At 41.6% G+C, this 27,358-nt stretch overlaps 7 protein-coding genes and 1 non-coding gene across 8 annotated transcripts; 4 read left to right on the top strand and 4 right to left on the bottom strand.

The window, feature by feature from the left end:
- Positions 1-468: 468 nt before the first annotated feature.
- SS1G_01391 (predicted protein) lies at positions 469-627 on the bottom strand (the record flags this gene model as incomplete). The annotated part of the gene is made up of 1 exon (XM_001597147.1): positions 469-627. One exon carries the CDS (start codon positions 625-627, stop codon positions 469-471), a length of 159 nt encoding a protein of 52 aa, XP_001597197.1.
- A 496-nt stretch (positions 628-1,123) lies between these two features.
- On the top strand, positions 1,124-1,195 carry SS1G_14609. The gene has a single exon. It is a non-coding gene; the product is annotated as a tRNA-Ala (tRNA).
- Positions 1,196-4,316: 3,121 nt separating this feature from the next.
- On the top strand, positions 4,317-4,556 carry SS1G_01392 (predicted protein; the record flags this gene model as incomplete). Its single annotated transcript, XM_001597148.1, has 1 exon — positions 4,317-4,556. The coding sequence occupies one exon, from the start codon at positions 4,317-4,319 to the stop codon at positions 4,554-4,556; it is 240 nt and encodes a 79-aa protein (XP_001597198.1).
- A 1,753-nt stretch (positions 4,557-6,309) lies between these two features.
- SS1G_01393 (hypothetical protein) lies at positions 6,310-10,580 on the top strand (the record flags this gene model as incomplete). The annotated part of the gene is made up of 6 exons (XM_001597149.1): positions 6,310-6,573; positions 6,635-7,734; positions 7,831-8,456; positions 8,853-8,907; positions 9,247-9,619; positions 9,672-10,580. The coding sequence occupies 6 exons, from the start codon at positions 6,310-6,312 to the stop codon at positions 10,578-10,580; spliced, it is 3,327 nt and encodes a 1,108-aa protein (XP_001597199.1).
- Positions 10,581-11,979: 1,399 nt separating this feature from the next.
- SS1G_01394 (hypothetical protein) lies at positions 11,980-14,160 on the bottom strand (the record flags this gene model as incomplete). The annotated part of the gene is made up of 1 exon (XM_001597150.1): positions 11,980-14,160. The coding sequence occupies one exon, from the start codon at positions 14,158-14,160 to the stop codon at positions 11,980-11,982; it is 2,181 nt and encodes a 726-aa protein (XP_001597200.1).
- Positions 14,161-14,717: 557 nt separating this feature from the next.
- Positions 14,718-17,568, bottom strand: SS1G_01395 (hypothetical protein; the record flags this gene model as incomplete). Its single annotated transcript, XM_001597151.1, has 5 exons — positions 14,718-16,112; positions 16,157-16,223; positions 16,275-16,516; positions 16,679-17,394; positions 17,508-17,568. The coding sequence occupies 5 exons, from the start codon at positions 17,566-17,568 to the stop codon at positions 14,718-14,720; spliced, it is 2,481 nt and encodes an 826-aa protein (XP_001597201.1).
- Positions 17,569-18,883: 1,315 nt separating this feature from the next.
- Positions 18,884-19,869, bottom strand: SS1G_01396 (hypothetical protein; the record flags this gene model as incomplete). Its single annotated transcript, XM_001597152.1, has 5 exons — positions 18,884-19,002; positions 19,088-19,205; positions 19,302-19,347; positions 19,468-19,671; positions 19,829-19,869. The coding sequence occupies 5 exons, from the start codon at positions 19,867-19,869 to the stop codon at positions 18,884-18,886; spliced, it is 528 nt and encodes a 175-aa protein (XP_001597202.1).
- Positions 19,870-21,851: 1,982 nt separating this feature from the next.
- On the top strand, positions 21,852-23,066 carry SS1G_01397 (hypothetical protein; the record flags this gene model as incomplete). Its single annotated transcript, XM_001597153.1, has 4 exons — positions 21,852-22,268; positions 22,321-22,390; positions 22,450-22,662; positions 22,735-23,066. 4 exons carry the CDS (start codon positions 21,852-21,854, stop codon positions 23,064-23,066), a joined length of 1,032 nt encoding a protein of 343 aa, XP_001597203.1.
- Positions 23,067-27,358: the final 4,292 nt, after the last annotated feature.

The following is a 27,358-nucleotide window of genomic DNA, read 5'->3' on the forward strand; positions in this document are numbered from 1 at the left end:
AAGGCCTAAGCTCTCCTAATTAATCAGTTTGCTACCATCGTAACACCATCAATCCTAATGGTGAATCGTGACAGTAATATTGATCTAGTAGGTTAATCTCTCTTCTAAGTTCTATGGAAGTGCGAAGCTCTCTTACAGAGAGCTTCTCAATCTAGTCCTAATAGGACTAGTGGCCTGTGCACGTGCTACGCAGGAACCATTCACTTTAACAAATTTATTAATAAGTTTTTTAATAAAAAATATCAAAAACCTTGAAAGATTCAAATTAAATTTCAAACTAAGGTTCAAATTGACATATAAACCTTACCAATATCTCAATTATCTAATTGTTACGTAGTAACAGTCAACCTGTCCATATGAGCTTAGACCCCGTGGAAAAGCAAACCGATTCGCATACAATTTTGTATGGTAATCGGTTCGTAGAGTCTCCCCACCTTCAGCAAGCACAGACATATAGTCTGATCCAAGTCACGTGATGGACCCTGCATATTCAGGGATACGAATCGTAGGTCCATACGAATCGTAGGTCCACAAACTCTCAGGACCCAAGAGATCCAATGGAGGACGAAGGTCTATATAATCAGGATGGTTTCCTTTGTGTAGAGCTTCGTGCTCAAGATCAATCATTTAGTATACTCTACTATTAGTTACGAATTGCATATCATTATTGTCATTACTTAAGTCCCTGCTTGACACCTAGTTATAAACCACCTCGAGAGCCTGGAGCACTTCCACGTGATCTAGACGGCAAACCTCGTAACACTAATCTCAAAATATCAAAATCTTATTTTAAATAATATTCTTGTCACACTCAAGAATACTGGGTAAAGTATCTTGTATTAGAAAATACTAAGCTAAGGAGAAAAGAAGAAGGAAAACAAGAGTAGAGAGTTTTCCTATGATTAAATACAAACGGGGCATGCCACGTGACCCGGAGGTGTGAGGCGTCACAATTCTCTCAAATAAATCAAAGCAGGGTTCTTAGAGTTCAATTAAAGTTTTCCACCCCACTCTTTGCATCTAAGCGAGGAAAAACCAGAACTAAAAGCAACTAGATCCACTACAAGATCAAGAAATTTTCATAGTATATATATTTATTTCTTCTAGGAACGGGTAAATAAAAGGGCTTGTGGTTTAGTGGTATAATGTTCCCTTAGCATGGGAGAGGTCCGGCGTTCGATTCGCCGCTAGTCCATAATAAGAAATAGACTATTCTAATAGTCTTTTAATATGTTTTATTTATTAGATAATTTTTTCTATTTAAGATTTTGAAACAAAAATTTTAATATAAATTTTTTTGAGATTTAAAGATATAAAAAAGATTTATCAAGGCTCTCTATTCTTATCTTTTTGTGATTTTTTAAATTTGTAATTATTTTTATTATTATTTAATTGTTACGAGGTTTGCCGTCTAGATCACGTGGAAGTGCTCTAGGCTCTCGAGGTGGTTTATAACTAGGCGTCAAGCAGGGACTTAAGTAATAACAATAATGAAATACAATTCGTAACTAATAGTAGGATATACTAAATGATTGATCTTGAACACGAAGCTCTATATAAAGGAAATCCATCTTGATTATATAGACCTTCATATCTATGGCTAGTCAGGACCACTGCGCGGTCCTGGACAGCCAGCGTTCCTCAGCGGTCCATAACGTGACTTTAATCACGTTACCTTGGTTTAGTCATGTGACGCGGCATAGAAGATAGCCGTTGTAACATTAAAATATATCTTTATGTGACCAAAAGGGTGTTTATAGACCAGCAATTGTATTTAACTTAGAATCTACAGGTGAAGAGCACCTGTAGATGGGGATAGCTACTCTATATATACACAAATGAATGGCCTAGCCGCAATGGCTAGGCAAAAAGAAGTCATATTTATCCCTCCAATGATCTTACTTTACCGATAACCATTGATACCTAGTACTTGTCCGGATCTGATCCTCAGGTCACCTAAATCGCATACTAATCTCGAGTAATCGTATCATGTGTGGACATGGTTAATGTACCTGAGGTTTCTTATATAATAAGGGTGGGAGGAAAGCAGGGATTTCCGTCACACTTTAATTCTGTATAATGTTTTACAAATCGATAAGCCTAGAGCTTTCCAACTTTCTTCGCACTTTTTGATTCAAGAATATAATTCGCTATATCTTCTATACTCTTGATTTTAGATGGAAATCCTTTTCGATCTATATCAAATATGTATTCTGTGACGCCTCACACCTTCGGGACACGTGGCATGCCCCGTTTGTATTTAATCACAGGAAAACTCGCTACTCTTGTTTTCCTTCTTCTTTTCTCCTTAGCTTATTATTTTCTAATACAAGATACTTTACCCAGTATTCTTGAGTGTGACATTCCTTAAATACAAAATTAAAAAATATTCAAAGTTTGTGCTCTTAAAAGAGATAGAACGGTGTATCTTTTCAACAATCAAATATTTAAAATCTATATTCAAAATTCTTAATTATTTGTATTTATTTATTTTCTTAAATATTTATTTTTGTATAACCTAGTGGAAACTAAATTGCTAAATAAGGAGATTTGACGAGTTGGTTGTGCAGGATGAGTGCGCCAAGTGGGATGGTCTTTCCTTTTCCATTTTAACGCGACGATAGACTTCCCTATACATTTCGCTGTTCATTTTCTGTAAACGGCAGGCAGTCTTGTCAATACCTTTTCTTTCCATCATTGTCCACTCTCAATGATTTTGGGCATCGGCGTCCATTGAGTGAATTTTATATAATTATGGAATGTATGTTTTCTTCTCTTGCTCCATCATTTAATTTGTGAGAAATCTCCCTAATTACTGCAGTGTCTTTCTCTTCTCCGTATCCTTTTAAGACCTCACAACATTCCCCACACAATCCTTGTTCTCTTTTCACCTTCTGTCTTTCTTATCGCCTTTCTTTATTTCTACTCTTCTTACTTTCTTCCTTAATCTTCTCTCTTTCTTTTCTGGTATGTTCCAATTGCCTTACAATTTCCTCCCTATATCTTGTAATCTCCTCGAACTCTGTTTCAAGCCTTCCTCTTCCCCTACAATATCTTTTTCATTCACTGAAAAGCCTCATCTTCAGAGGTATTAAAGTTTTCTTACCATTTGAATGAGTATAAACAAATTGATAACTGGCTAGTGAAGCAAGGGGTCTTACAGGTCCTGGAGACCTATCGTCCGTCATTGACTCTATGTTTGGTCTTCCTTCTTTGGGTGCATTGACTTCCTTACTGCCAGATACGTATCCTGGATTCTGATCTTTTCCCATGTCTCAATTTCGGACGCTCGCCCATAATTCTCCAAAAGAAAAGTCCACCATGAGTCTCTAATCTAAAGCTCATCCTACCTCAGCTATCTGCATAGCCAAATGAAGGTATTCTGTTCCATTCACTGAAGTGGATTTTCATCTATCTTATGCACATTTTCAAAATTCAAGGACATGGCATCCCATCCCATTCCGCTCTATTTCCTTCTACGCCCTTCAATGTATAGGAATGAAAGTTCTTGTCTGTACAAATATTCACTTTAGCAACCTCACTTCAAACTCACTTCAAAACTGGCTTCCTACTTCACATCAGCCTCCCAATCACATCGCTTCCTCCAAATCCTAAAAGTCTTGTTGCATATCTACAAAAAGTCGATCTTGTGATACCTGCTTCAAAAGCCTCTTATACCAAACTGAAAAGCTTCATATTCCAACAAGGTCGGTTTTTGGACTTGTGGAGGAGAATAGAAGTTGAAATCTTTGTCTACAATTTTCAAGCACGAGGATTTTCTCTTCTGGACTTCACTACCACAACTTCACCTTCAACACACATCGCTTTATATATTATCTTGGCAAGTTCGTTCCTCCAATCAGCCACTCCTATCCCGCCCAGAAAGTTTTGTTGCATATCTAGAATTGTAGGATATCCGGATATACGGATATCTGGATATCTGGATAGCTTCAAATAGTCTTTTCCATCAAAGGAAGAAGCTTCCTCTCCGATATATGATTCTGTATTTTTTTTCTACCTATTCAATCTGATAATTAAGGAGAAATAAATTGAATTGAAGGCTCCCATTGAAAAATTACTATTTGGGTACCAAGACATTCTCCACTCAACTCTTTTCCCTCCACTTCCTCATCACCAGCCATATCACACCTTGGTAAATCTACCTCACACAACACAAGTAAATATGTAAACAAAATCTCACAGAAAATTTCCCGACCTCCCGATTCCACATCTCTGTGTCAAGTTCAATGCTACCATATTGATAAACATATCTTGTCCTATCCATCCCTGTTCTCACACTTAAGATCGACTCAGAAATGACCAAGTTCAAATATAGATCAGATATCTCCGAACCTCAGAGGAGGGCTTTGTGTCGGGAAGCAAATGTGTTTTTCTTGATTGATGAAGATGAGGGAAAAAAGTTTAAGTCAAAAGTCTTCATGTTGTTAAATATTTCTTTCGACATCATTGATAGCATGTTAAAACAGATACAACTGGAAGGAGAAGAGAGCTATGTTTACTATTTAAGAGATATTCTGCAAGATCGATGGAAATAGAGCTCTCTAATCCTCATCTATATGAAGAGATCTAAATTTATCCTTAATTTATTTTTGAATTGATATAGTGTATGGAGTATGATGATGGTATATCGTTGATAACATGGTAAGAATATAGACATCTATCAAATTTCAACATCCATCTTGTCTTAGTCTTCTAACACCGTTTTTTCAATGTTCATTATCAAGAGCTTTATACTAGGTAACCTTACTTTTCATTCAATTTTCGAGAGCTCTTGTAGAAAGCACAAACGTGAGCTATAGCGAATTCCTCAGAATGAGGGTGGGAAAGTGTCACGATTCACCATTAGGATTGATGGTGTTACGATGGTAGCAAACTGATTAATTAGGAGAGCTTAGGCCGTGTGCAAACACGATCAGATTTCATCGAATTAGTATGTGATCTTGGTCACCTGAAGATCGTACGCGCACGCACCATCAGAAATCGCGTGATAAGGAGTCTTGAGGAGCCAGAAAGCTCCTAGGGGCCCCCTTTATTGTTCAGTATATAGTCAGAGTAGTTTCATAGTTTAGGAGCTTCGTGCTCAACTTAGTTATCAATTAGTTTACCTACATTCTACTTGATCTAGTAACGACTTCACTTCCAAGTGAAGACTAGTGATAAAGCCTTAACCCACAACTACCAATCAGACGAAACCTCAGGCAGCCGCTGCCTCCGGTACAGTATCGTTACAGAAAGCTTCATAGGGACTTCTTTACGAGCAGGATGTGGGACTGGGATCGTTTGTGATGTATGGAAATGTAGTACGTGAGTATACGATAAGAAAATGATGGTGAGAGAGTTTGAAAGGAGCTTCATGTTGTCTGTGAAACTATAAGGATGTTTATGATGACGGTGTTATGATCTGCTATAGTCTCAGGAATATACGGATCTTTTTCGAATTCATGAGTTGGTGGATATAACTGAGGGCTGAGATATGAATTTGGGGGTCTATTGAGAGGAATATCATAGAGTTTGATATATATTATAGGTAGTATTTCCCGAGGGAATTCGAAATACGAGGGTTATCAAGGCTGTGGGTGCTTGCTTGCATAGAAGTAGTATGTAGATTTAATAGTATTTTTTGAGATGTGATATGTATAGTAATACAAGGCTCCATTGACTTGTAGTCATATTGAAAAGTTTCGAAAGAGGAGGTTGATTCTCTTGGGAGTAGGTATGTATAGGAGGAAAAGTAGGAAAGATTACCTTCTGATCACCTCAATACCCTAGCATCAATGAGATGTCAACTTTGTAAGAGATCAATGCCCAATAGAAAAGAAATAAACTAATGAGATAAGGAAGACTTCGACTTTATATTAATCACAAATTAATCAAAAACATCTTTTTCAATAGAATGTGAAGAGTATAATTGAATTGTTGAGAATGTTTCAAAATCCAGCCTTGCTTTTTCTTCGTAGAATGTTTCAAGGCTGATTGGCTGATTCCAATAATCTTACCTCGGAAACTAAATTGACCGATCTGTAAGGTAACTAAACCAGAAAGGCTTTACATCTAAGCCAATGGATAACAAACAACCCAATCATATTTCTGCAAGGCTGAAAATATTGAGGATATCGTAGTCAAAAGATAATTTGTGCTTTCGCAAATAAAGTCATCCGTTCCCTTTCTTTCTTCCTTCCTTCTTTTCTTTCTTTTCTTCTTCCTATGAAATTTTACCCCTCTTCTCCAAAATTATCGGTTTGTACTTGATCATGGAACTGCAACTTTCAAGAACCAGCCTGCGTACTAATGGATTTTTCAAATACTGATCGCGCAGTTCAACCAAATGATCCAAAAGTTACACGACAAAGGCGTTTGAAGCGCAAAAACCTTGCAGAATCTCCAGTACGACAGCCGAGTCCTTCTGAGAAGAGGTTAAAGCAAAAAGAGGATTCCCCGCCTTTATATAACATAAAGGGCATATTGAGTGAGCGAAAAATTGGTAAAACTACCGAATTCCTGATCGATTGGGAAGACAACCCGGAAACAGGGGAACCTTATGAACCAACTTGGGTATGAAAATCTTATCATAATATATGCCAGAGTGCTTGAGACTGATGACATGAAAATCTAGGAACCTTATTCGAATGTCACAGAAGTTGCAATTTATGAATGGGAAAGCAAACAAGCCATTAACAAATACAAGTCCCAATTACAACACACTTCCTCCCAAGATAGCGAACCTATACCACCGAGGACGCGAAGTAAATCGAATATACCCGGAGCCCCTGGCTTATTAAGGAGGAGATCGGTGCGGAATACCAATGAAATCGCTGGAGAAAGGGTCGGAACGAAGAACAAGACCAGGGAGATCAGGGATAGTTACGAGAACCAAGGCTCGAGCTCTAGCAATGATCTTTCAATTGTGATTCCTCTCAATAAGGAAATAAACCCCAACGAATATACCGTGTTCAGGTCATCTCAAGTGTCAAACTACTCGAGCACTCAAGCAGATCTACAAGCGTCTTCTCCTCTGCAAGTCCCAAATTCCCTGGATTCTCAATCATTATTGCCACGTAGAAAATCAGCACCAGCCTTTATTTGGGACGAGGATATTGAAGCAGGCTCCCAATATCTATCTGGCTCAACTTCATATAATCCATCCATTCCGAGAAGAGCGAGTGATTGTGAAGAAGACTCTCCCCTATCGGTACATGCCGAGGTTTCGGACCGAGCCCGGAAAGGTATTGCCCGTAGTCACCTTAGCCCAGAAGCCCTTATTACACAACATACCGATACCGTCGATACCGTAACCGTCGCGAATGAAGAGGAGCGAGAAGGAGGTTTTAGTAATAACATAAATCAAAGAGCACCTTTGGAGAAATCCTCCATTCCGGACAGTTTTACAATTGATCATTCACTTTCATCAATTAATGTGAATCTAGTACAGTCCGCCCCACAGGAACCCTTGACACCAAAGCCACAACAACACTTAAGATCGCAACCCTTAAGATCTAACCGTACAGACCGTACAGACAGTGAGGAACCATCTCAATTACCACCAGTCACAAATATTTCTCCGGCATCAGAAAATTCAATATCTTATTCCAAGCAAAGTTTTGATCATTCATTAGAAGAGAAAGCAGGTCCATCTGAATCTCAGAAACAACTACAGCCACAGCTATCGCTGGAGATACCCGATTCGTATCTTTTGAGCGATCCATTCACTAAAAGGTCAGTCTATCAGTATCCGATCTAATTGTATAGAAAAACATCTCACGTTATCCTCTATTGTATCTTTATTGGATTCAAGCTTACAAAACCATTCAGCTCTCCAGCTCAAGGTGTGAACACGCAAACTGCTAGTCAAGATCGTGCTTCCTCTTTGCCTAACGATAACCCTCATTCCAGAACATTGCTGTCTGATTCTCAGCGTTCCCAATCACTCCCTTCATTTACCAATCTTGACTCGAGCCCAGAAGCAACTTGCCAAGCTGCACAAATTATCAGCCAAATTCCGAGTACCTCATCTCAAGATCTTAACCGTGAAAATTCACAGTCCCAAGGCTCTCTAGACCACGTGCAGGCTGATAATTCCGAAGTCTCAGAATTTACAACCACACACCTAGACCAATATCTCGAAGGTCATCATCATCTCTCAAAGTTTGTGTCGGAAAAGCACTGCGTTATACATAGCCGCGAAACCCGTACTGAAATACCTGAAACGCAGCCTTCTGCATCCGAGCCTTCCACAGAAGCAGCTTTGCCACAAGTATTAGCGAGTATCGAGTCCGGCGCGCATCTTCAAAACGCCGAATTGCAGTCTCAAGAATCGCCATTGTCGCAAGGGCCGGCCGGATTAGCCTGGTCCAGCGGCAGAAATTCACCACTACATTCGTCTTATCTCGTTGAGAAAATGTCGGCAGTCGGATCAAGTGCTTCCCATCTTGCTGTTGGTGAGAGAACAGCGAGATCAACAAAATCTAGATCTCCATCGAGCATGCCCCCTCGTGTAGCAACTGCACCACCAACCGGCTCAACTAACCACCTGTTGCCTATGCGGGATAGCATTACTGATACATCGAGGCCACGCAACAGAGCAGTCTCGATGCCAAGATCTTCAATAGAGTCTACAGACATGAGTCCCAACGTATTGACTATACGCAAATTAGGACGGAATGAATTTATCATCCCGCTGCCAATGATGACACAAGTTCGTGATGTATATGATACTACAATCAGGAATAAGAAGAACGATATCGTGTCGTTCTTGGGAAGGTCATCAACAGCACCAGATTCAGACAGCATGGACCTAATGATTGAAGAGTTAAAACTAATCTGTGATCATCAAGACTTGATTGTGGAGGAATCTTCAACTCAGAGCCTAGATGACAGTGCGCAAGCTAGGTACGCTGTGACTATCAGCACCAAGTTTTTGTTTATTCAACAATTTTTGGATTCACTTCGAGCAGCTAAGGTCCATGTGGTGATATTAGCACGCGATGCGATTCTACCTATCCTTGAATCACTCTTCAGATGGCAGCAGTATAATTACAGTCGCCCCGACATACCTGGGAACCCGGGAAAGTCTGAAAAAGATCTGATGGAAATCACGTTACTTCCTACATGGATCGATGTTCGCGATTGCATTGTTTCTCCTGCTTCAGTGGTTGTGGCATTTGACTCATCATTCTCGGCGTCCCAAGGAGGAGATGAGTATTCTGAAATTTTACCTTTTGACCCCAGGAACCCGGATAAGCGCGCACCTTTATTGTGGCTTGTCATCACAAACTCCATTGAGCATGTGGAACTATGTATACCTGCAACATTAGAATCATCGGAGCGGAAAGATAGGTTAGTCCAATATGTCGCTCAAACTCGAAAATTCATTGGACGTTTAGATACGAGTATCTATCCCGAGCCGCAACAGGCCGCCAGAGGAGCTGCAGAGTATGTCCTTGATGATTCAATTGAAGCAGAATGGCCCATAATGCCAATGCCAAACATTGACATTTCTTTGCCCGGTCATGGAGCTTTCAACCGCCAACCAGATTCACTGACACAATCTTTATTTTCACCGGTGGAACCAATATCACAGTCCGGTTTCAAGCGACCGTCTGTAAGTTCACTCGCTTTGCTTGCGTCGCTATCATAATACTTACATATTTCAGGATTTCGATGCTTTAGATGATGATAATGCGATCAAGCGTCAGCGGATGACACCTTCGAGGCCTGATTCAAATACCGTGAACGGTAACATGGCAGATCTTAAAGAGATAAGGTCGTTACGAGCTCGATGCGAGGACTATGAAAAGAGCATTAAACGAATCCAACCAAAATATCAACGCGCTCTTGACGAGAAAGCCAGATATGAACACGAGAACGCTCAGGCTGTAAAACGTCAATCCGAATACGAAAAGAAACTAGAGATACATGATGGAGCGGCCGCCAAACTTCGTGAAGAGAATGCGTCATTAAAAAATGAGTTAGCTGTTGCGCAGAACTCTCTTTCTACATCTGCAGTTCCTTCTATTGCCGAACTTCAAAAGGCCAAAGACGATCTTCGTGCTGCTCAAGCTGAAATCGAACGTCTCAAGAAAGGTCAAGTTAGTGTAGAAAAAAGAGCTGATTATGCAACATCTCTTTATCAAGAAAGCTCCCAACAAGCCCAAGAAATGCGCAATCAACTCACGAACCTTCAGTCTGAACGTGAGGGTCTTCAAAAGCAAGCCTCTGCCGCCCGTGTCGAGATTCAGAAAATAAATAACGATGGAATCATTCAGCAACAAGTAGATACCATCAATGAACTTAAGAGAGAACTCGCGGAAAGAGAACGCATGTTAGAGAGTCTCACTAGACAACTGGAGTCATATACCAATGGACGCAGAACAACACGCGGCACCAGCGTTCCAAGAAGTCCAAGAATGAGCAACATGAGTCCAAGACCGAGAGTATTGGGTAGCATGGCACCGGGAAGCAACACGGCTAGTAGGGGAAATAGTCCCGCACCTGGAGTCTTTGGTGGTGATTTGTTTCAAGGCGGTGATGCCGGAAGGCGATTTGGTGCCCATTTGCAGTAGCGTGGATGATTTAGTCGAAGAGCTTGCATACATGCTTCTTTGCAGATATTCCTTTTTGGGTGTTGAGGATGCTTTATATCGCATATGTGAGCTGTCCAGGATTGGAAATATATTAGCTAGCTAACCAGGCGGAGATTTGTAACATCTTACATGAAGATGAGTGATGGATGTGGATGGATAAATAAATCTACAGCAACCATCTCGAAATTCCAAGCTAGGTGGAGAAACAAATATGAGGAGTCTCTGTCTGAATGAATTTACTTATGTTAGTTGGTCGCATATGGCGTCTCGTGTTTATGTTTATGTATGCATAAGTAAGAAAGGATATTTGTGTTTTGATATTTGATTTGTTTACTTGCTTGGTTACTGAATGATCGATCATTTGGGAGGGTGGACTGTTTCCATTTCATGTATGTGTATGCTTTTGTGTATATCAATCAATCAATCAATTAATTATATGGTAAATTACCTAGTAGTGGATAGTAGCAATAAATAAATAAAAACTAATCTCACAAGAATCACAAGAACTAATCTTAATCTTACAAGAAACACACATTATATAATTAAAAATACTTACTTACTTACTCGAGTACATATATACTTAGTTAATTCTACCAAAATTATATTATTACTTTGTTACTTCGTTACTTTGTTAATTACTCCTGAGGATTGACTTTGATAATTAATCTAATCTTGCAATTTATAGATACCTAGGTACAAATAGAAACAGATAAGAATTGCAATTATTATTAATAATTACCTACCTGTTTCCTACTTGCGCTGCATTTTATCGATAGATCAGGGGGTGGGGAATAGTATGCATACTGTGCTTTTAAAATTCATCTGATATATCTTATCTTGTGATTTTGGACGTCGAGGATTATGAATTGAGCTTACTATGTATGCATATATATGTACACTCAAAAGCAAAGTCCACCTAGCATGCTTAATATAAAGTTCACTGCTGTAAACATTATTTATTGTGTCTATCTACGATAGCAAATTGCTATTATTTACTTAAAATGTCTATCTAGCCACGTTCACCTCCAGCAACTTTCAGAGATATCGTCTTCCCATTTCTAATTCTGCACTAATGACCCATCTCTCTTCACCCATCCATCAAGTTAATCATGACTTCTCTTTAGCGCCTCCCCCATCGGTATCATCGCACAACTCTCCAGCAATATGCTGACTTTTCGGCACAGCTCCACTCCCCACCCCCAAAACCGCCCATCTATCGATTCAAAATGGAACAATGCTACCATAAGCAATTTTAGCTATGATGTGATTCCAGAGTTTACATGCAAGAAAGAGTTATCTGGTATGGATCAAAGTAAGTAAACGCCGAGGACTCCAGAGAAAGAAAGTTGATGCTAGTTGCTTTGCGAGTGAGGGTATATCAGTGCTTGAACTGGGAAACCATCACTGCCTCTACAGGATCTCGTCCAGACAATAGTTGACTGTTTACAAACCCCTCCATACCAGAATGACGAAAGCGTTCTGAGGCTTTGTCTCCATCTTCCCCTCTCGACGTATTACTTTTCCGACCAAATGGTGCCATGATAGATGGTTGATCGTTTGATCTATCGCGTTCTTGTGAACCAGCCATCAGCGGAGAAGATGTAATTGGTGGAACGTCTGGAAAGGGGGAACTATCCTGGTCTCGGAGCATCGGGTCTGCAACATCTTCAGTCAAATCCACCACAACTTGCTCTGGCGATTGTGAACGTAATTCCGGAACAGACTGCCTCGGTCTCATATCCTTTTCCGATCGCCGAGGTGAATTCATACCAGCACGTGACGAGCTTTTCAATGCTTGAGGTTTATTCTGTCCTGGAGACTTGAGCGCAGAAGTAGGCCCTGAAACCTCGTCTTTCGAGGCTGTTTGGCCTGCCGATCTGTTCAAGTATTTTCCCACCATACCCACCATATTGCCGAACCACTGTGTACCACTTTGAGAGTCTTGTCCAATCTCAACCTTGCCGGTATGGGACTCATCTTTATCGAGATCAATAACATCATCCTTTCCCTTCTGTTGTTGAGACTCGTGATCCTCATTTTCCTGCGTGCTTTCTTGATCTTCGAAAGAATCACGAATTTCGATGGGTACATCAGGCTTGGAAGGACTGGATCTTACCCCAGTTGAGGTGGTTTGACGAGGTTTTCTTTCACGACCCCTTGATCTAAGTTGTTTTTCAGCTGTCCTGTGGTCTGCCTCCTTGATAAAACTCGGTGCAGAATCCTCTTCAAAATTTCCTTGAAGGTTGTCCTGACTATCTTCAATATTGATGACGTCTTTTCCCCTTGAACTTGGTAATGATTTTGGGGTAGTTCTTGCAGCCTCTGTCAAAGATTCTTGATTACTACGTTCAGCGACAGTAGAGACAGTGGAAGCAAGTGGCTGTTTATCACTGCTTATCAAAGGGAGAGACGCTGTCTGGCATTCTGAGGGCTCAACTTTGTCCTTAGTCATTAATGGAATACCTATTCGCTTTTTGGCTATTTTCGCCTTTTTGACTGCATTTGCCTCTCGGGTTTGTTCTGCTTGTAGCTGGAGAAGAAGCTCTCGGATCTTCTTGCGAAATTCAGGTGTGTTATTCCGATTGCCACGAACCTCATACTTGTTCTCCATGATGTCTTCGATGAAGTCATCGGGACGTTCGAAGAATTCCTCCATATAGCTTAGGAGGTACACACCGCAATCACAAAAGTTGCCTTGTTCAGGAAGACCTTTTCCTGGATATCTTCCTGTGTCACTGTCTTTTGCTTGTGTTTTAGCTGTCATGCCAAGGACTTTAGGGGGTGTAATTGAGATGCCTTTCTTCGATTTTATCTCCGCCACAATGTAATCCTTTAGATTGGCACATGTAGAAGCGTGCCTTAGAGCAAGTGAATCAAAAGTAATGATTCTAGGCTGTTTTGTGTCATAATTGCGAGTCGGGGGAAGTCTCTTTCCCTTCGTCCCAAAATTTGGCCTTGCTATTGGCGAGCTTGACTCTGCTAGATTAATCACGTTTTTGGCAGCTTTGTTTGCAGAGACGTTGCCACGATCAACGTCCGGTGAGATGATGGGCAATCCGTCATTGCTACGAAAGAGACTTTCAGCAGGTACGATATCCAATGGGTTTTTTGTTTTCTCGCCGCTTGACAAAGACAATCCTTTAAAACTACTGTCAACACCATTATCGTCCATTTCGTTTAGAGATCTCGTTGGGATAGACTGCGGCGATCGAGATGGCGTCGGAGGTTTGCTCTCTTCAGGGGACTCTATTTCTCCATCCATTTCAGATTTCGCATCCTTCTCCGTTGAATCCAACTGCTCCTTGGTCTCTAAATCGAGAAGCTTGGGTGCATTGCATATGATCGCCACATACCAATGAGTATTTTCGTTGACGGGCACAATAATATAATCATAAGAAAGAAGATCGACTTTTGCCGTCCATCTCTCAACAGCTTCATAATTGATCCCTCTCTTTCCCTTTGCAGCTTTGGTTAAGCTTGCGTAAAAGAATGTGTTATGAACGTAAACCCGATTCGCCAACTCTGGATGCTGCTGCTCGAGCCAGAGAAGGTAGAACATGATAAGATTATCGTTCAAAAACTCTCCGTCATCAAGCCTGTAAATATCTTGCTTGTCAACAGTAGCTGTCTTTTTACTGGCCCTAGGATATACGACGGATTTTTTCCATTCCTTTAACCAAGCTTTATTTATTTCTGACCAGCGCTCTGGGCTAGGGGTCCTTGCTTTAGGGGCTGGTTTGTATTGCTTAGGCCTATCAGAACTCCGCAATGACGCACGAGTTCCACTGGCCTGGCTTGATCTTGAATAGAACTCCACAGCATCGATTGGATCAAGATTTTCATTCATATTTTGTGGTGTGTGGGGAGTCTGCATTCTCTCATGAAGCTTCTGCCTCTTTGGTTTTGGAGGATGAGTATTGTTTGGCTGCTGAATTTCATATACGGGTGGTTGTGTCAGCTGTGTTGTTCGTCTCTTTTGGTTTGATGCCAGAAGTTGAATATCTTCAGGATGGCTTTCAGCTCTATTTCGTTTATTGACTGCCTGTCCAGCTCTTTTGTCGAGAGTGTCACGAGCGTGGTGAAAGGTTTGATCAATCTCGGACCTGGATAAATTTGTTAGCTTGTAGTATCAATGATGAGAATCATGAATATGTACTCTTCCATGCAACAAATTTCAAGATCATTTTGGAAGATCCCAAGCGATTCCTGGAAATCTTGAGCAGAATCAGCTGAGTCGAATTCTATGAACATCTCGGAGTCTTGCATAGGACCATTCTCGCTTGGTTTTCGAATGATCAGCTTGCTAGATTCATGTCCAGTTTTTACATCAAGTATAGAGGCTGCTTTTATAGCAAATCCTGGGAAGGACTTCGTATCACCCATGAGTTTCACAACTCCACATTGATCCAAACCCACATACCGGCTCTCCGACAAAATATCCGGCCTGTGCCAGTGTCTATTTCTTGAGAAGACGCTTTTAACTCTGTATTGTCCGTAGCTTTCCAGTTGTCGTAATTTCCTGTCACCCGTCCCACGCTTGTCCCAATTGGTTGGAATTATATCTCCCGTTTTCACAAGGCTCGACTCGTTTTCGGAACCTTCATCACTGCCGCTATCGTTTGCCTTCCATTCTTCGTGTGCCTTGTTGAGATGACCTCCATTTGCTATCCTAGGCGGGTTTACCTGTGACAACTCATCCTCGCTATTATCACCTATGGGTAACTCATTCAAAGCTCCTCTCTCTTGTGTAAAGTTGGGCGAAGATCTCTTGGAAGTTTGCAGTTTCTGATATTGCGGTGATCTATGACGTCCATCTGCTCTTGAGTATGGGTTCTGGCGTGCAGGTTTTAGGTTTGAAGTTCCGAAGTATGGAGAAGGAATTATCACTTGAGGTGATTTTTGGGGGGCAGATATCAACATGTGCGGGTCATCGTCAACAATCGGGTCATCGGAATCCTCCAAGTATCCATTCGTATGAATTCGGCTCCTTGAGTGATCACTTTGCCTCGAAGATTTGATATGAGCTCCATCTCGGTTATTGCTGAGCCCTCCTGAGGAGCCGCTGGTTGCGCGCATAGTAGTGGCGTTGCGTTTTATGCGACGTACCTTTGGCTTTATAATGTCCTCGACTGTTTGGAATTCTTCAACAGACGCACCCGTGTCAGGCGGCTCACCTTGGAAAAGCTTATGCCCACCAGATTCCTGAATTGCTCCTTGCTCCAACTGGTTTGTTCCACCATATTTTCTATGACTTGGAGGCGCCTGCTCTGTTCTCTGCTTCTTGCTGGGTCTGTCATCATGAAGATTGAATGGCTCGATTCCGCGTGTTTGTGATGTCGCAGCGGCATTCTGCCCGTCGCCCAACCTATTCACAGGTTTTGGTCCACCGCCGAGGCTACGTCTGACCTTCTCACTGTCAGCCAGTTGAATGTTATATCTGTAGCATGTGTGAACCATACCATTTTGGTACGAGCCTCTGTGAAAATTTTGGTTGCTTGGGTTTTTCCAGGACTGCAGAGGCTTTTATTAGTACAATTGCAAATATTTAATCAAACTGTGCTGTGAATATCGTACTTTCGGGTGTTGGTATGTCTGTATCTGTCATAACGACTTTTAAAACCCCTACATAATCGATTAGCACATGCGCCATGTAAAAATGTTCAACTCTCATACCACTCGGCCTTCACTCCAGTCTTGCTTGGCTCTGTATCCTCTTCCTCTGGCGCATCATCGACACCAGTTATTGCACTTATGGAAATTAGTTTTGAACCAAACAGAAACCTATAACTTTCTCCGATGAAGATATACCTATGAGTATCCGGACCATCAAAATCGTTGATGTGTTGGACTATTGATTTTCCATGATTTGCATGGGGTTCTTCAGTCTTCTCGAGATGGGGAACTTTTTGGATGTTCTGCAGGTGCATGAAATATTAGCTAAATGCAGTGGGGCTAGCCAAGACAACTAACTCCATAGAATATCTGATAGAACGAAATATGATAGATAGCCTTGCGTTGCCTTGTGTTGCGTACAGATGCGATAAGAGAACAAGACTGGCTTGTAGAAAAGAACTTACATTTGACTCTGCTTGTTCCAGATCAGTTATATGGCAAACAGAACTATTTGACCGTGATTTGATTCCTGCAGTGCTCTGCTGGAGTTCTTGCTCTACCCTAGCTTCATGGTTTCCATCGGTTTTGGAAATATGTTGGAGATTCATTCGCGATTGATTGAAATTTGGTACCCTTAAAATTGACCCAATGGATTCAATATTATCAAAAAGACTATATTGTAATCTGGGGCATGGTATGTGTAGTTCTTCGCTGCTGAATCTCTCATATGTGCAGTGTTGGTAGCTTGTCTGTCTGAGACTGTTGCTGTTGTTGTTATTGTTTTTGTTGTTGGTGTTGTGGAAGACTTTTGAGATTGATCCAAGAGGTTCATGATTTGATGAGGTTCGGGTAATGGTCAAGGCTTTCGTCTGAGTGGTTCCGTTTGAAGTTTCTCCAGCCTCGTCTGAATCCGAAGCATCAATTATCACAAGATTCCTGTCCTTGCTAATCTTCTCGGGAGTTTCATACTTCTCCAGAATACTATCTATTTCTTCTAAGCTCGGTATTGTCCGGCTTTTTGACTCTTCGAAATTCCTCGGTCTGTTTTCATCCTTGGATCTCGTCCATGGCTCTGAATTGATAACGGGACCCATGCTGGCCAACGATCTATTGATCCTTACTTGCTGGGCTTCTTCCTGCTTATTGAGCTTCTCTCGGATGCCTTCTGCAAGTCTGCTCACTTTATTGGACTTGTTAGCTGTGTGTCCATATTTTGTGAGAGAAATGCGGCAGTCTTTCTTTCTCTTTTCATGAATTGCAGAAGCAGAACCTGGTACCGTGCAAGGTACTGACTGACTTGACAATAATGTGCTTTTCGGTAGTTTATCCTCTTTTTGGTGATCTTAAGAGACATGCCTTATTTTGTTCTTGCAGGTATTGAAGTGAAAGACTACAAGTGGTAGAAGGCGAGAGCAACAACCTTGTCCCAAAGACCGATCTCCCGTGATAGACAGGAAGTTAAATGGGAAACTCACAGCTTGTTCCTCTAAAAGCTTTCTTGAACTAGAACTCAAGTAGCTTGCAAAAATACATTGCCACTAAACTAGCAAAAAGTATTTGAGGGGTGATACCAGCAGAAAAGCATGTCTGTCTGCACTTTGGGAAGTTGTGTTGATCGGATTGGGAAGATCGTATAATTAAGAATGATAGCGAAACTTTCCAAGAATTAAGGGAATACCTAGGTACCTAGTATAAAGTGAATACTACCATCTCTGTGCCAACACCTATCTACGGCCAGTTCCCAGATTAACTACTTGTCATCCGGTCTATTCGAAATCACACTCAATCTGTTTAGCCAGATCTTACTGGGGGCCAATTTAATACAACTTCTGTGAGTACCTTTACATAGTAAGGATCCCACAAATCACACATGTTGTCAAGGAGCCTGAAAGTGCGTACTAGGTTTGAAAGAGTTTGAATGCATGACTTGTGCCCTATGCACACAAAACAGCAGACATGAATTGCATTATCGACACACCACAGACCAAAAGGACTTGGTGAAATAACATGGTAGTATCTGATTCAACAGTCTCGTGAATGAATTGGGTGTTGCCCTAACCACTACTCAACCGCATTTGATATCAGGTGAACTCTTCAATTTGAAATACTATAGTGAAGTGAACCATATAGGATAGAATAGCATAAATACTTTCAGTCTGACATCCTTTGATTTGACCCGGCCAACATTATACTTCGTCAAATCCAAGTCCCATGAACATATATTCCTGGGAGTAAGCTGCTTTGGGCGAAGGGCGTCAGTTGATGCGTGCATGCATACCTACATTTAAACCGCAAGATGTGAGTGGAACGACAAGATCTGACAGCAGAAGCCGATATGACATGACTGATATTCCACAGCCCTCACCTCAAACCTATTCTTGCCCTTTGCTTGCTGGCTCTTCCCCTGCGTCATCTACTTACATCTCCATAAGTTGGTATGCTAAGAGCAGGAATAAACATCAAGGTCCTCCTTTTATCACTGAATATGAAAGTACTTGACAAGTCTCTCCCGAACTGGTGGGGGGTGGATTGTGGATTGTGATTCTTGATACAGCTGTACAGATAAGAAAAGTCGCAATTCAGAGCCTTGAAGCACTCCGTCCATCTATCCCCAGTATCATCGTCCCTCCATCTACAGTATGCCTTCCCGTCATCACCATTATCGTCATCTATTTAGCCTCTGGGTAGAGGTCCTCCTTCAAACTCACGCCTAGTTCCTCACGGAGAGGCTTAAGCTCCTCCAAATATTGGTCATATTGGCCACGATTCTCGACCTTTGCCTTGATACCTAATGTGTGGTGATGTCAGCTCTAGACTCTTTGAGTATGCCTACTATCCACCCCACTTGCGTGATATAAGGCAATAGTACATACCCTCGAAGATCCGTACGGCCGTGGGGAAATCGTTAACTCTTCTTGCGGCTTTCAATGCGGCAATAACGACAGATGGAGAAGGCACAAGATCGTAGGCAAAGGCGTTGTTGAGGTTTCGCTATGTAGAAAAAAGATCATACGATGATCAGCAATCTGTAGGTATGCTCATAGAAGATGTGGGGGACAAGAAAAGATAGATGAGGAGAGCACATACCTGAAGCTCGAAAACATCTTGAACTTGGTCGAATTCCTTCTCATATCTATCCGGCTATTAGCCAACCTTGGAACTTTCGTATTGATCTCCATTCGGCTCCCCTTCGGTTGTGCGGGAACATGCTCAAATGCGAGCAGAATGCCCCTCCAATTGAAGACCGACATACCTAGCTGTGAATTCCTCAAAACTCTCCTCATGATGAGCAGCTTCTTGGCCGTCCTTATCAGGCTCAGCCAGACTGCGGCTTGTGGTGCTGAAACAGCTGGCAGAAGTTGCGCTCATAGTTGGGGCAGCGCGGGGAGTGAAACTTCGGAGTCCATTGGATCGGAAAATTGCCGATGGCTGCGCGCGCGTAGCAATACGCAGGATTCTAGTTGACGACATTAGGAAAAGTTGTTGTGGTGAAGTGGTTCAGTATTGCATAGACTTTCAACGGGTTTGAAGTCAAAATTGCACACTTTCGACAATTTCCAGACCAAGTCAAACAGTGCGTTGTGATTGGTCGTCCGCCTTGCTTAGTCACCCACCCAACATTCTTGGCCATAAAATGATATTGATGTCTGGTCATTTCATGTTCGAGTATCTCATCTCCACTTTTCGTCAACGGCAACACGGTATTATTTTTCCCTCTGTGTCAATCCGCTTCACATGATGCTTCCGAGATCTACCTTGAAGGTGATGATTTCGACTTCACCATGCCCAGGTGGTTACTGTCAGGCTACGTATCACTTTTTAGGAGTTAATGGCTTGATCATCCACCTTCAAGTCATCCTTTCCATTCTGACTCGATACCATGCAACTCTTTTGTTTCCTCCACCTTCTTGTCAGCGTTGGCTTCTATCTAGGTATATCCATAGCATCTGGACATGGAAAGGCATTCTCGGAGCACGTCAAGTATCAGGAGTATCAACCGGAGACAGCGGGACATCTCTCCCTTCTTTGATACTATAAATACATGATCTCTCAATCCAAAATTCCCTTGCCTTGTAAATGGACGAAACTTTGACACCTGCTCCCCACACCTCCAACTGGCTTGCCGAGGCTACAATCTACGACGACAATCTCTGCACAGCTTTTCGGTGCCAAGCAGATGAATGTCATTTACGAGCTTGAACTCCGTAGCACTCCGAGCATCCGAGCATCTCCACATCAAGGAAAGTTAAGGCTCGATCGGGATACAGAGCATTCTACGGTTGAAGTATTCTGTAGGTGGCAGCTCTCAATCGGCTGCAGTCGTGCTCTTGAACTATTTCGAAGGCAACATCACATGTTCTTGTGGATTAATAGGACCAACGGATTGAACCAAGGTGCTGGTGATTATTTTTTATTTTTAAGGTAATACCGCCGACCAGTCCTTTTTAAATTGACTTTTCCACTGAGGGGTTGTTTGCTTTCGCTTGAGGAAGAAGGGGGGCGGAGATCGAGCTCTACTTGAGCCGCATTAAATGCTATAACTTTCCCATGATGAGAGTATAAACAAGTAGTGTCGACACTGTAAATCTTCTATATGTCCTTTCTTCAAGTTCCTCTAACCTCGGCACGATCTAATTGGTCTCTTCATGTTTATGATGGCATTTTGAACAAAGTATGGGATACTGTTGTTCTAGCTGCTAGTCATCTCTATCCTCTACCCAAGCAGCTAATGCCACTTGACGGATGGAAGCTTCTGATCTAAATCTCCACCGTTATTCCTTGTACTCTTGTTTTCTGGACGCAACCTTCAACACTGTTAAATTGTTGTACGCTGTAGAAATCCATATTAAATTATCAACATGGTGTCGTTCACATGATATGCATCGAATTGAACCAATGAGCCAGCTCGGTATACATATCTATTTCCCACGTATGTAACTTTTGACACTTTATGAAGAATCATTGGTTACACCACCAATGCATGCTTGAAAAAGTCGGTGATAAGGTTCATAGTTTAGTAAACATTAACATGTATGTAGCCTGTACTCCGTAGGTAACCTTAACATGTGAAATTCTCAAAGGCCCAATTTCGGTAACCGTCGCCCGTTTAGGACCCCTTTCAGGGAAAAGCCAACTAGCTGGCCATTCTGCAACTATTTGGCAGGAACACGTCAAAAAGGAAACTTTTTTCTTCTTTCCTCAAAGTCTTTTCAAACTTTTTCAACCCTTTTTATTGCGAGCTTCTTTAGATTCTTTTAGATCGGATTTCGAGGTTTCAAGAACCCGTCTCCGTACCCAATTCCTTGTGCATCGTTATCCTTCTTCAACCTTAGTTCTCCTAAAAGAATATTAATTTATTCCACTTCTTTCCCGTTCCCTTCTTTCGTCACTCCTTCATTGAGTTCCTTATTACTTTTATGTTTTGAATTCATAAGGAAAGAACCAATCCTTCGTTATCCCCATCCTTTTCGAAGAATACCGTTGTTCATAGGTTGTTTCGTCGCGTTGTAAATAACTTCTCGTCTCGCCCTAGCGAATTCCACTTTTTCGAAAGAACACGCGACATTTAAGAAGGGTTTTGTCGCAGATTCAATCAAGGTCAACAATACATCAAATTTCAACCGCAGTTTTGTCGTGATGTCGTCAAATGGATTAGATATGAAGGCAATCCCTCTGCCAACAATTGAGAAGCCATTCGGAGTGGAATTATGGCCAATTTTCGACAAGGCCTTTACCGCGGTCAAAGGTTACCATCCGCAAGACTTCGATTTCCAACCACTGGTCACACCTATGTCAACCTTGAAGGAGAGCGGCTTGACCATTTTGGCATACTACATAATAATTTTTGGCGGAAGGGAGTTAATGCGAAACCGACCAGCCTTCAAACTCAATGGTCCATTTATGATCCACAACTTCTACCTGACTGCCATCAGTGCTATTCTTCTAGCACTCTTCGTTGAGCAATTGGTGCCGACAGTTTACAATCATGGTCTTTTCTATGCAATCTGCGATGTCAAAGGTGGTTGGACTTCACACTTGGTTATTCTCTACTACGTAAGTCTTACTAGAGATGCGGCTACACAAATTTATGGCTAACATTGAATAGCTCAATTACCTCACAAAATACCTCGAATTGATTGATACTGTTTTCCTCGTGTTGAAGAAGAAGCCATTGAGTATGTAGCCACAACCTGACGATCCATACCATACATAAATGCTGATATTTTTTGCGAAGCTTTCCTTCACTGCTATCACCACGGCGCCACTGCTCTCTTGTGTTACACACAACTCATTGGGTTGACCTCCGTATCATGGGTTCCAATTACTCTCAACCTCATGGTTCACGTCGTTATGTACTGGTACTACTTCCAAAGCGCGCGTGGAATCCGTATTTGGTGGAAGGAATGGATCACCAGACTCCAAATTATCCAGTTTGTCATTGATCTTGGTAAGGCTGCACAAATCCACAATCAGCCACAAATTCTACTTTTCAGCTTGCTAACATACTCTCACTATACAGGCTTCGTCTACTTTGCATCTTACACTTACTTTGCCTCAACCTACTTCCCCAACTTGCCAAGTGCAGGTAACTGTGCCGGAGAAGAATTTGCAGCTTTTGCGGGCATGGGTATTCTCAGCTCTTACCTCTTACTTTTCATCTCCTTCTACTTCGCAACCTACAAGAAGGATGGAAAGCGCCCCACGGGTCGCAAAGCTGCACGATCCTTGGTCGATGCCAAAGTTCCGGATGTCGCCACACTTACCCACGGGAAGATCAATGCAGGCCCCGCAAATGGTCGCGCAACAGGCGTAAGCCCAGCTCGTCCAGCTACCCGCTCCCGCAAGGCATAAATATGCACCTCGGGATACGACCCCACACAATCGGCACGACGGCAGTAGTCGACCCGATTATGCGATAAATGATAATGGATAGTAAACTCGCAGCCTCTTCCGAAGCGAGTGCACAAACTTCCATGAGAATGAGGACTTTCTCCTTGTATAATGGTTTTTTGGCGGCATAACACAGTTTTAGACGTGGTTTCGCCGCTACAACTTTTCTCTCATGTTCTAGAAAGAAAGAAAATATGTAATGAATGTCATGGCCGAGAACATGACAGCATGGGTGGTTGGGCGGACTTAGAAAAAGAGCAATTCAGATTTCACAACCTTTTTTAAAGACTTAATACTCCGTTTTAATTTCATTTCTTGTGTGTTGTAGGGCAATTGGTCATTAGTTGTCAATAAGACATTGGCGGGGGAAAATGAAGTAAATGATAGCACAATAGAAACGAAGATTTCATGAACCATTTATTTATATACGTGCACATGAGTTTAGTGATGGCGATGATGGGAACACATAGGGTGCAAGAAACCATAACATACCACGTGGTTAGTCGAGTAGTTGACTGATCTGTGTTGGAGAGGGCTTGGTTCTTTCTTGGTGTCGATATATGCTATATGCTATATAGAGACAGCATTCTTCCGATTCCTAGCTTGATTGTGGTATACAGACACATGGGAATATAGGCATATTTTCATATTAGCACATTGGCATCTGCATCTGCATCTGTATCTGGATTCTTTGTATATCTATATCCTTGTGTTTATATATACCCTACATACAGACACATATATATAAACAGATACATTGTTGTGTTGATGGATGGAATATCTAAAGTAATCTTATTATGAATATGCGATATAGAATATTCGATATACGATACAACACAATAACTAGAAATTTTAAAAAAAAGCCTTCTGAAGGAATACTATCCCGTCGTTAGCATGAAATATCTCTATATACTCGATTTGAAATCGATGTGTATGTGTGTACGGGTATCTGAGGGTTTTGAACTGAGAATGGGGATTGGAGAATGGAGAATGGAGCTTTGCTATGGGAGGGTGGGAGGTAGAGGAGGTAGAGGAGGTAGAGGAGGTAAAAATAAGGCTCCTAGACTGGGCTGATGGTTGTGCGGAAGTATTGAGAAATTGAGAATAGAGCACCACTTGGCACCTTATATTCATTCATGTGACGCCACGATGATATAGACATAGAGGTGCGCGGAGGTGAGGAGGTAGATATGTTTCTGGTTGATTCTGTGTGAGATGGGATATAATACATATTTCCCATTCATTACAAGAACAATGAATACTCGAGTAGATCGTGGACAGAATTGTTCACAACCCATTTCATGGTCTAATTATAACCAGTATCCCAATCAAGAACCCGAACCCATAAGGCAAAGCTAGTCTTGCTATCCTGTTCCAACATATACATATTGCTTGCTAAGATCTTATCTCATCTCATGCAAGTAACCACGCCGTACATAGATCCAACATCCAACATCACGCGTAGTTAATCCCAGTACCATGGTTCAGGTACATACATATATATATACATCCACATGGACACGCACTCGCAAATACTGCTTATTTTTATACCCACGGAGATCTCTCTCGTCATCTCACGCTACTCCGATGCTCCGCTTATGGCTGAGAGTCGTGGCTGTAGTATATACCGAGGCGCGCTTACGCTTACATACTCCGTGTAAGAAGAATCATGATGGCGTTCATGCTGATAATGATCCGATCGGATCATAGTATCTATCTAGTTTGTTGATAGTAAGATGAATAGAATAGATGATGTGGATGGGATATTCTTGGGAGAGGATTTTGTTCAGCTCGGGTTTGTAGCATGGAGTAAGAATACATGGTGAGAACTTCGGGAGTCCGACGGAAGAAGATTCGCGATGTTAGGTTGGTGATGGCAAAGATAGAAATATGGATGTAGAAAATAGATCATATTATGTCATGTTTGGATGACATAGTCGAGGTTCATCGGTTATGAAGAACTAATGAATGCAAACTATGATGTACAAAATATGATAATAAATGAATGAACAACTTGTTCCCCTCGCAAAATATTTCATAACTTTTGATTATTAACATTGGAGGCTATGTTAAGGATAATGGCAACCATGAGTGACAAATAAACTATTAATGTCCCCCTGTGTCTCTATTGAATTGTGATGGGCGTTAGCTCCCAAAATACTCCATATCTTCTCAGACATCTTGACGTCAGAACGGACCCCGTTAACATGATGTCTTATCTTTTACTCTAACTGTTGCAAAGTCATAGATAGGATATCTATGTATAGCTACATAGATACCATATCCCCGATCCTCAGCCCGTTGTTCGTAAATTTGTGTATCTACAACAAGATGGATTGATTACACCAAGGTATGTGAATATGCATATGATGTACGGAGTACAAGTATTATGTTCCAAAGATATCCGAAAGCCAGTGATAAGTGTTTGAGATAATAAGTTCAAGCATTCAAGCACTCGCCCGTCATCTTGCATCAAATTGATGCTTCCACATCCAGATAATGTGATTGGTGGGTGTACTGATGCAGGCCCTGAGTATGGTAACAATGCCGAAGGTAGTAATCAATAGAGTATCGTGGAGTGTCGGGATATATTAATGTTGCAACGTGGGCTCCGTGTTGTGATGCGAAAGGAGCAGAACATTTAAGGTTAGGGGAATGAAGAGGCGGTTCTGAGTAGCACATCAAATAATCAAACTGAGCAACTATTACCTTTAGTAAGGGGTCTAAATCTCTTTTGAGGTGTCTAATCATGAAACTAGTGAGGGGTAATTGATTATCGCAATCATAAATGACGATCACCATCTCCTACCGATACTCTTTCGCATCATTTGTTACACAGACGATTGGAAATTATCTCATCATCTCATGACAGTCAATCACGTCTGTTCTCCCAAACTCCGCGAGTTCGTACATTATGACTTATTCGTGAGCCTTGTAGCTTGTTAGAGGAGGAGAGGGTCGGTTATGGTTTAGCCCTGGTGGTCCCTGGTCTGTGGTTCAGGGGTCAAGCACTAGGTAGCAAACCAATTTAGTGCCACGAACTATGGAATCTGTACAGAGTAAAGCCTTGTTGCTTCTCTGGGTATGAACCTTGCTTTTCTCTTGCAAGCGCTGCAAGCTGCCAGCAGGAAATTAAGGTTGGGTTATCGTAAATATTGCGAATCTGAATGGTGGAGATGCACAGATGAAAGTTAAAGGAAATGCTTAAGGACCACAGACATTTCGTTGTAGGAGACCTCCAGAGGAATCATTGGAACGTCTCATGATGATATTCTTTGATACGGAAGGTGTATTATTGCGATGGTTCAATTGGAAAAGAGAAACAATTTTCGTAACGGGAATTCAGCAACAGAAACAATCTTTGTATGGCGCTTACTTCTCAAGAAATTAATGCCGTTGGTCTTGCTGTGTGCCAGTGTGTGGGCACCATGCAGGTAATGCGTGCTGTATGTACGTGCGTTGGAGCTTGGAAGTGCTGTGCTATGGCGAATCATGAGCAGACGAACGGTGATCGGCGTCCTCTTCTCAATATATGACGATAAGGTCGTAGTTGAAGATTCCTAAAGGAAGCAGGAGCCGATTTGTAAGATTAGCATTTTAGAAACTGGAGTGTGATGATAATCCTAATGCAACCAAAGACTGACTCGATATTTCTACATCATAAAAACGGACCTGTACAAGTATCATACGAGTAGTTTGTGAATAATCATGAAACATTGGAGGAAGAGGCAGCGTATTGCTTTGGAAATCAAGAGCCCTGATGCAGTCAGTATAAAGTATAAACTGTCGAGGGTGTATGATGATCTGTGGAAAATTACTTTAGCATGAATGAATGATGTGAAAGATTCATTAAATCTGGGATTCACCAATGAAGTTTCACCAAGAATAGTTTGAGGAAGGAGCTAAATGCTTCCTGAAGGAAGCTGGAAAGATTTGGTGTGAAGCTAGAGTATAATATATCGATACGAAAGGGGAGATCCTAGAAACACCGTAAAAATATCAAAATATCAAATTCTTTATTATATTCTTTTAAAACTTTATGAATGATCGATTCATAGATTCAACTGGTCCGAAAGAGGTTATCGAGAATTGGTCAATGTTGCACTCTCCAGTGTCCACGAATCCTCGGACCAGGGAGAGGGAAAAAAAGAAAGAAGGAAATGCTGTGGAGCGGAATGTACGTGATAGTGATATCCTGTTGTGTATTTTGTGTATTTTGCGTGTGGTGGTTGGATGGATGGAATACTCGTAGT

This window comes from Sclerotinia sclerotiorum, genomic scaffold, assembly GCF_000146945.2.
Source record: "Sclerotinia sclerotiorum 1980 UF-70 scaffold_2 genomic scaffold, whole genome shotgun sequence".
Taxonomy (NCBI): Eukaryota; Fungi; Ascomycota; class Leotiomycetes; order Helotiales; family Sclerotiniaceae; genus Sclerotinia; species Sclerotinia sclerotiorum.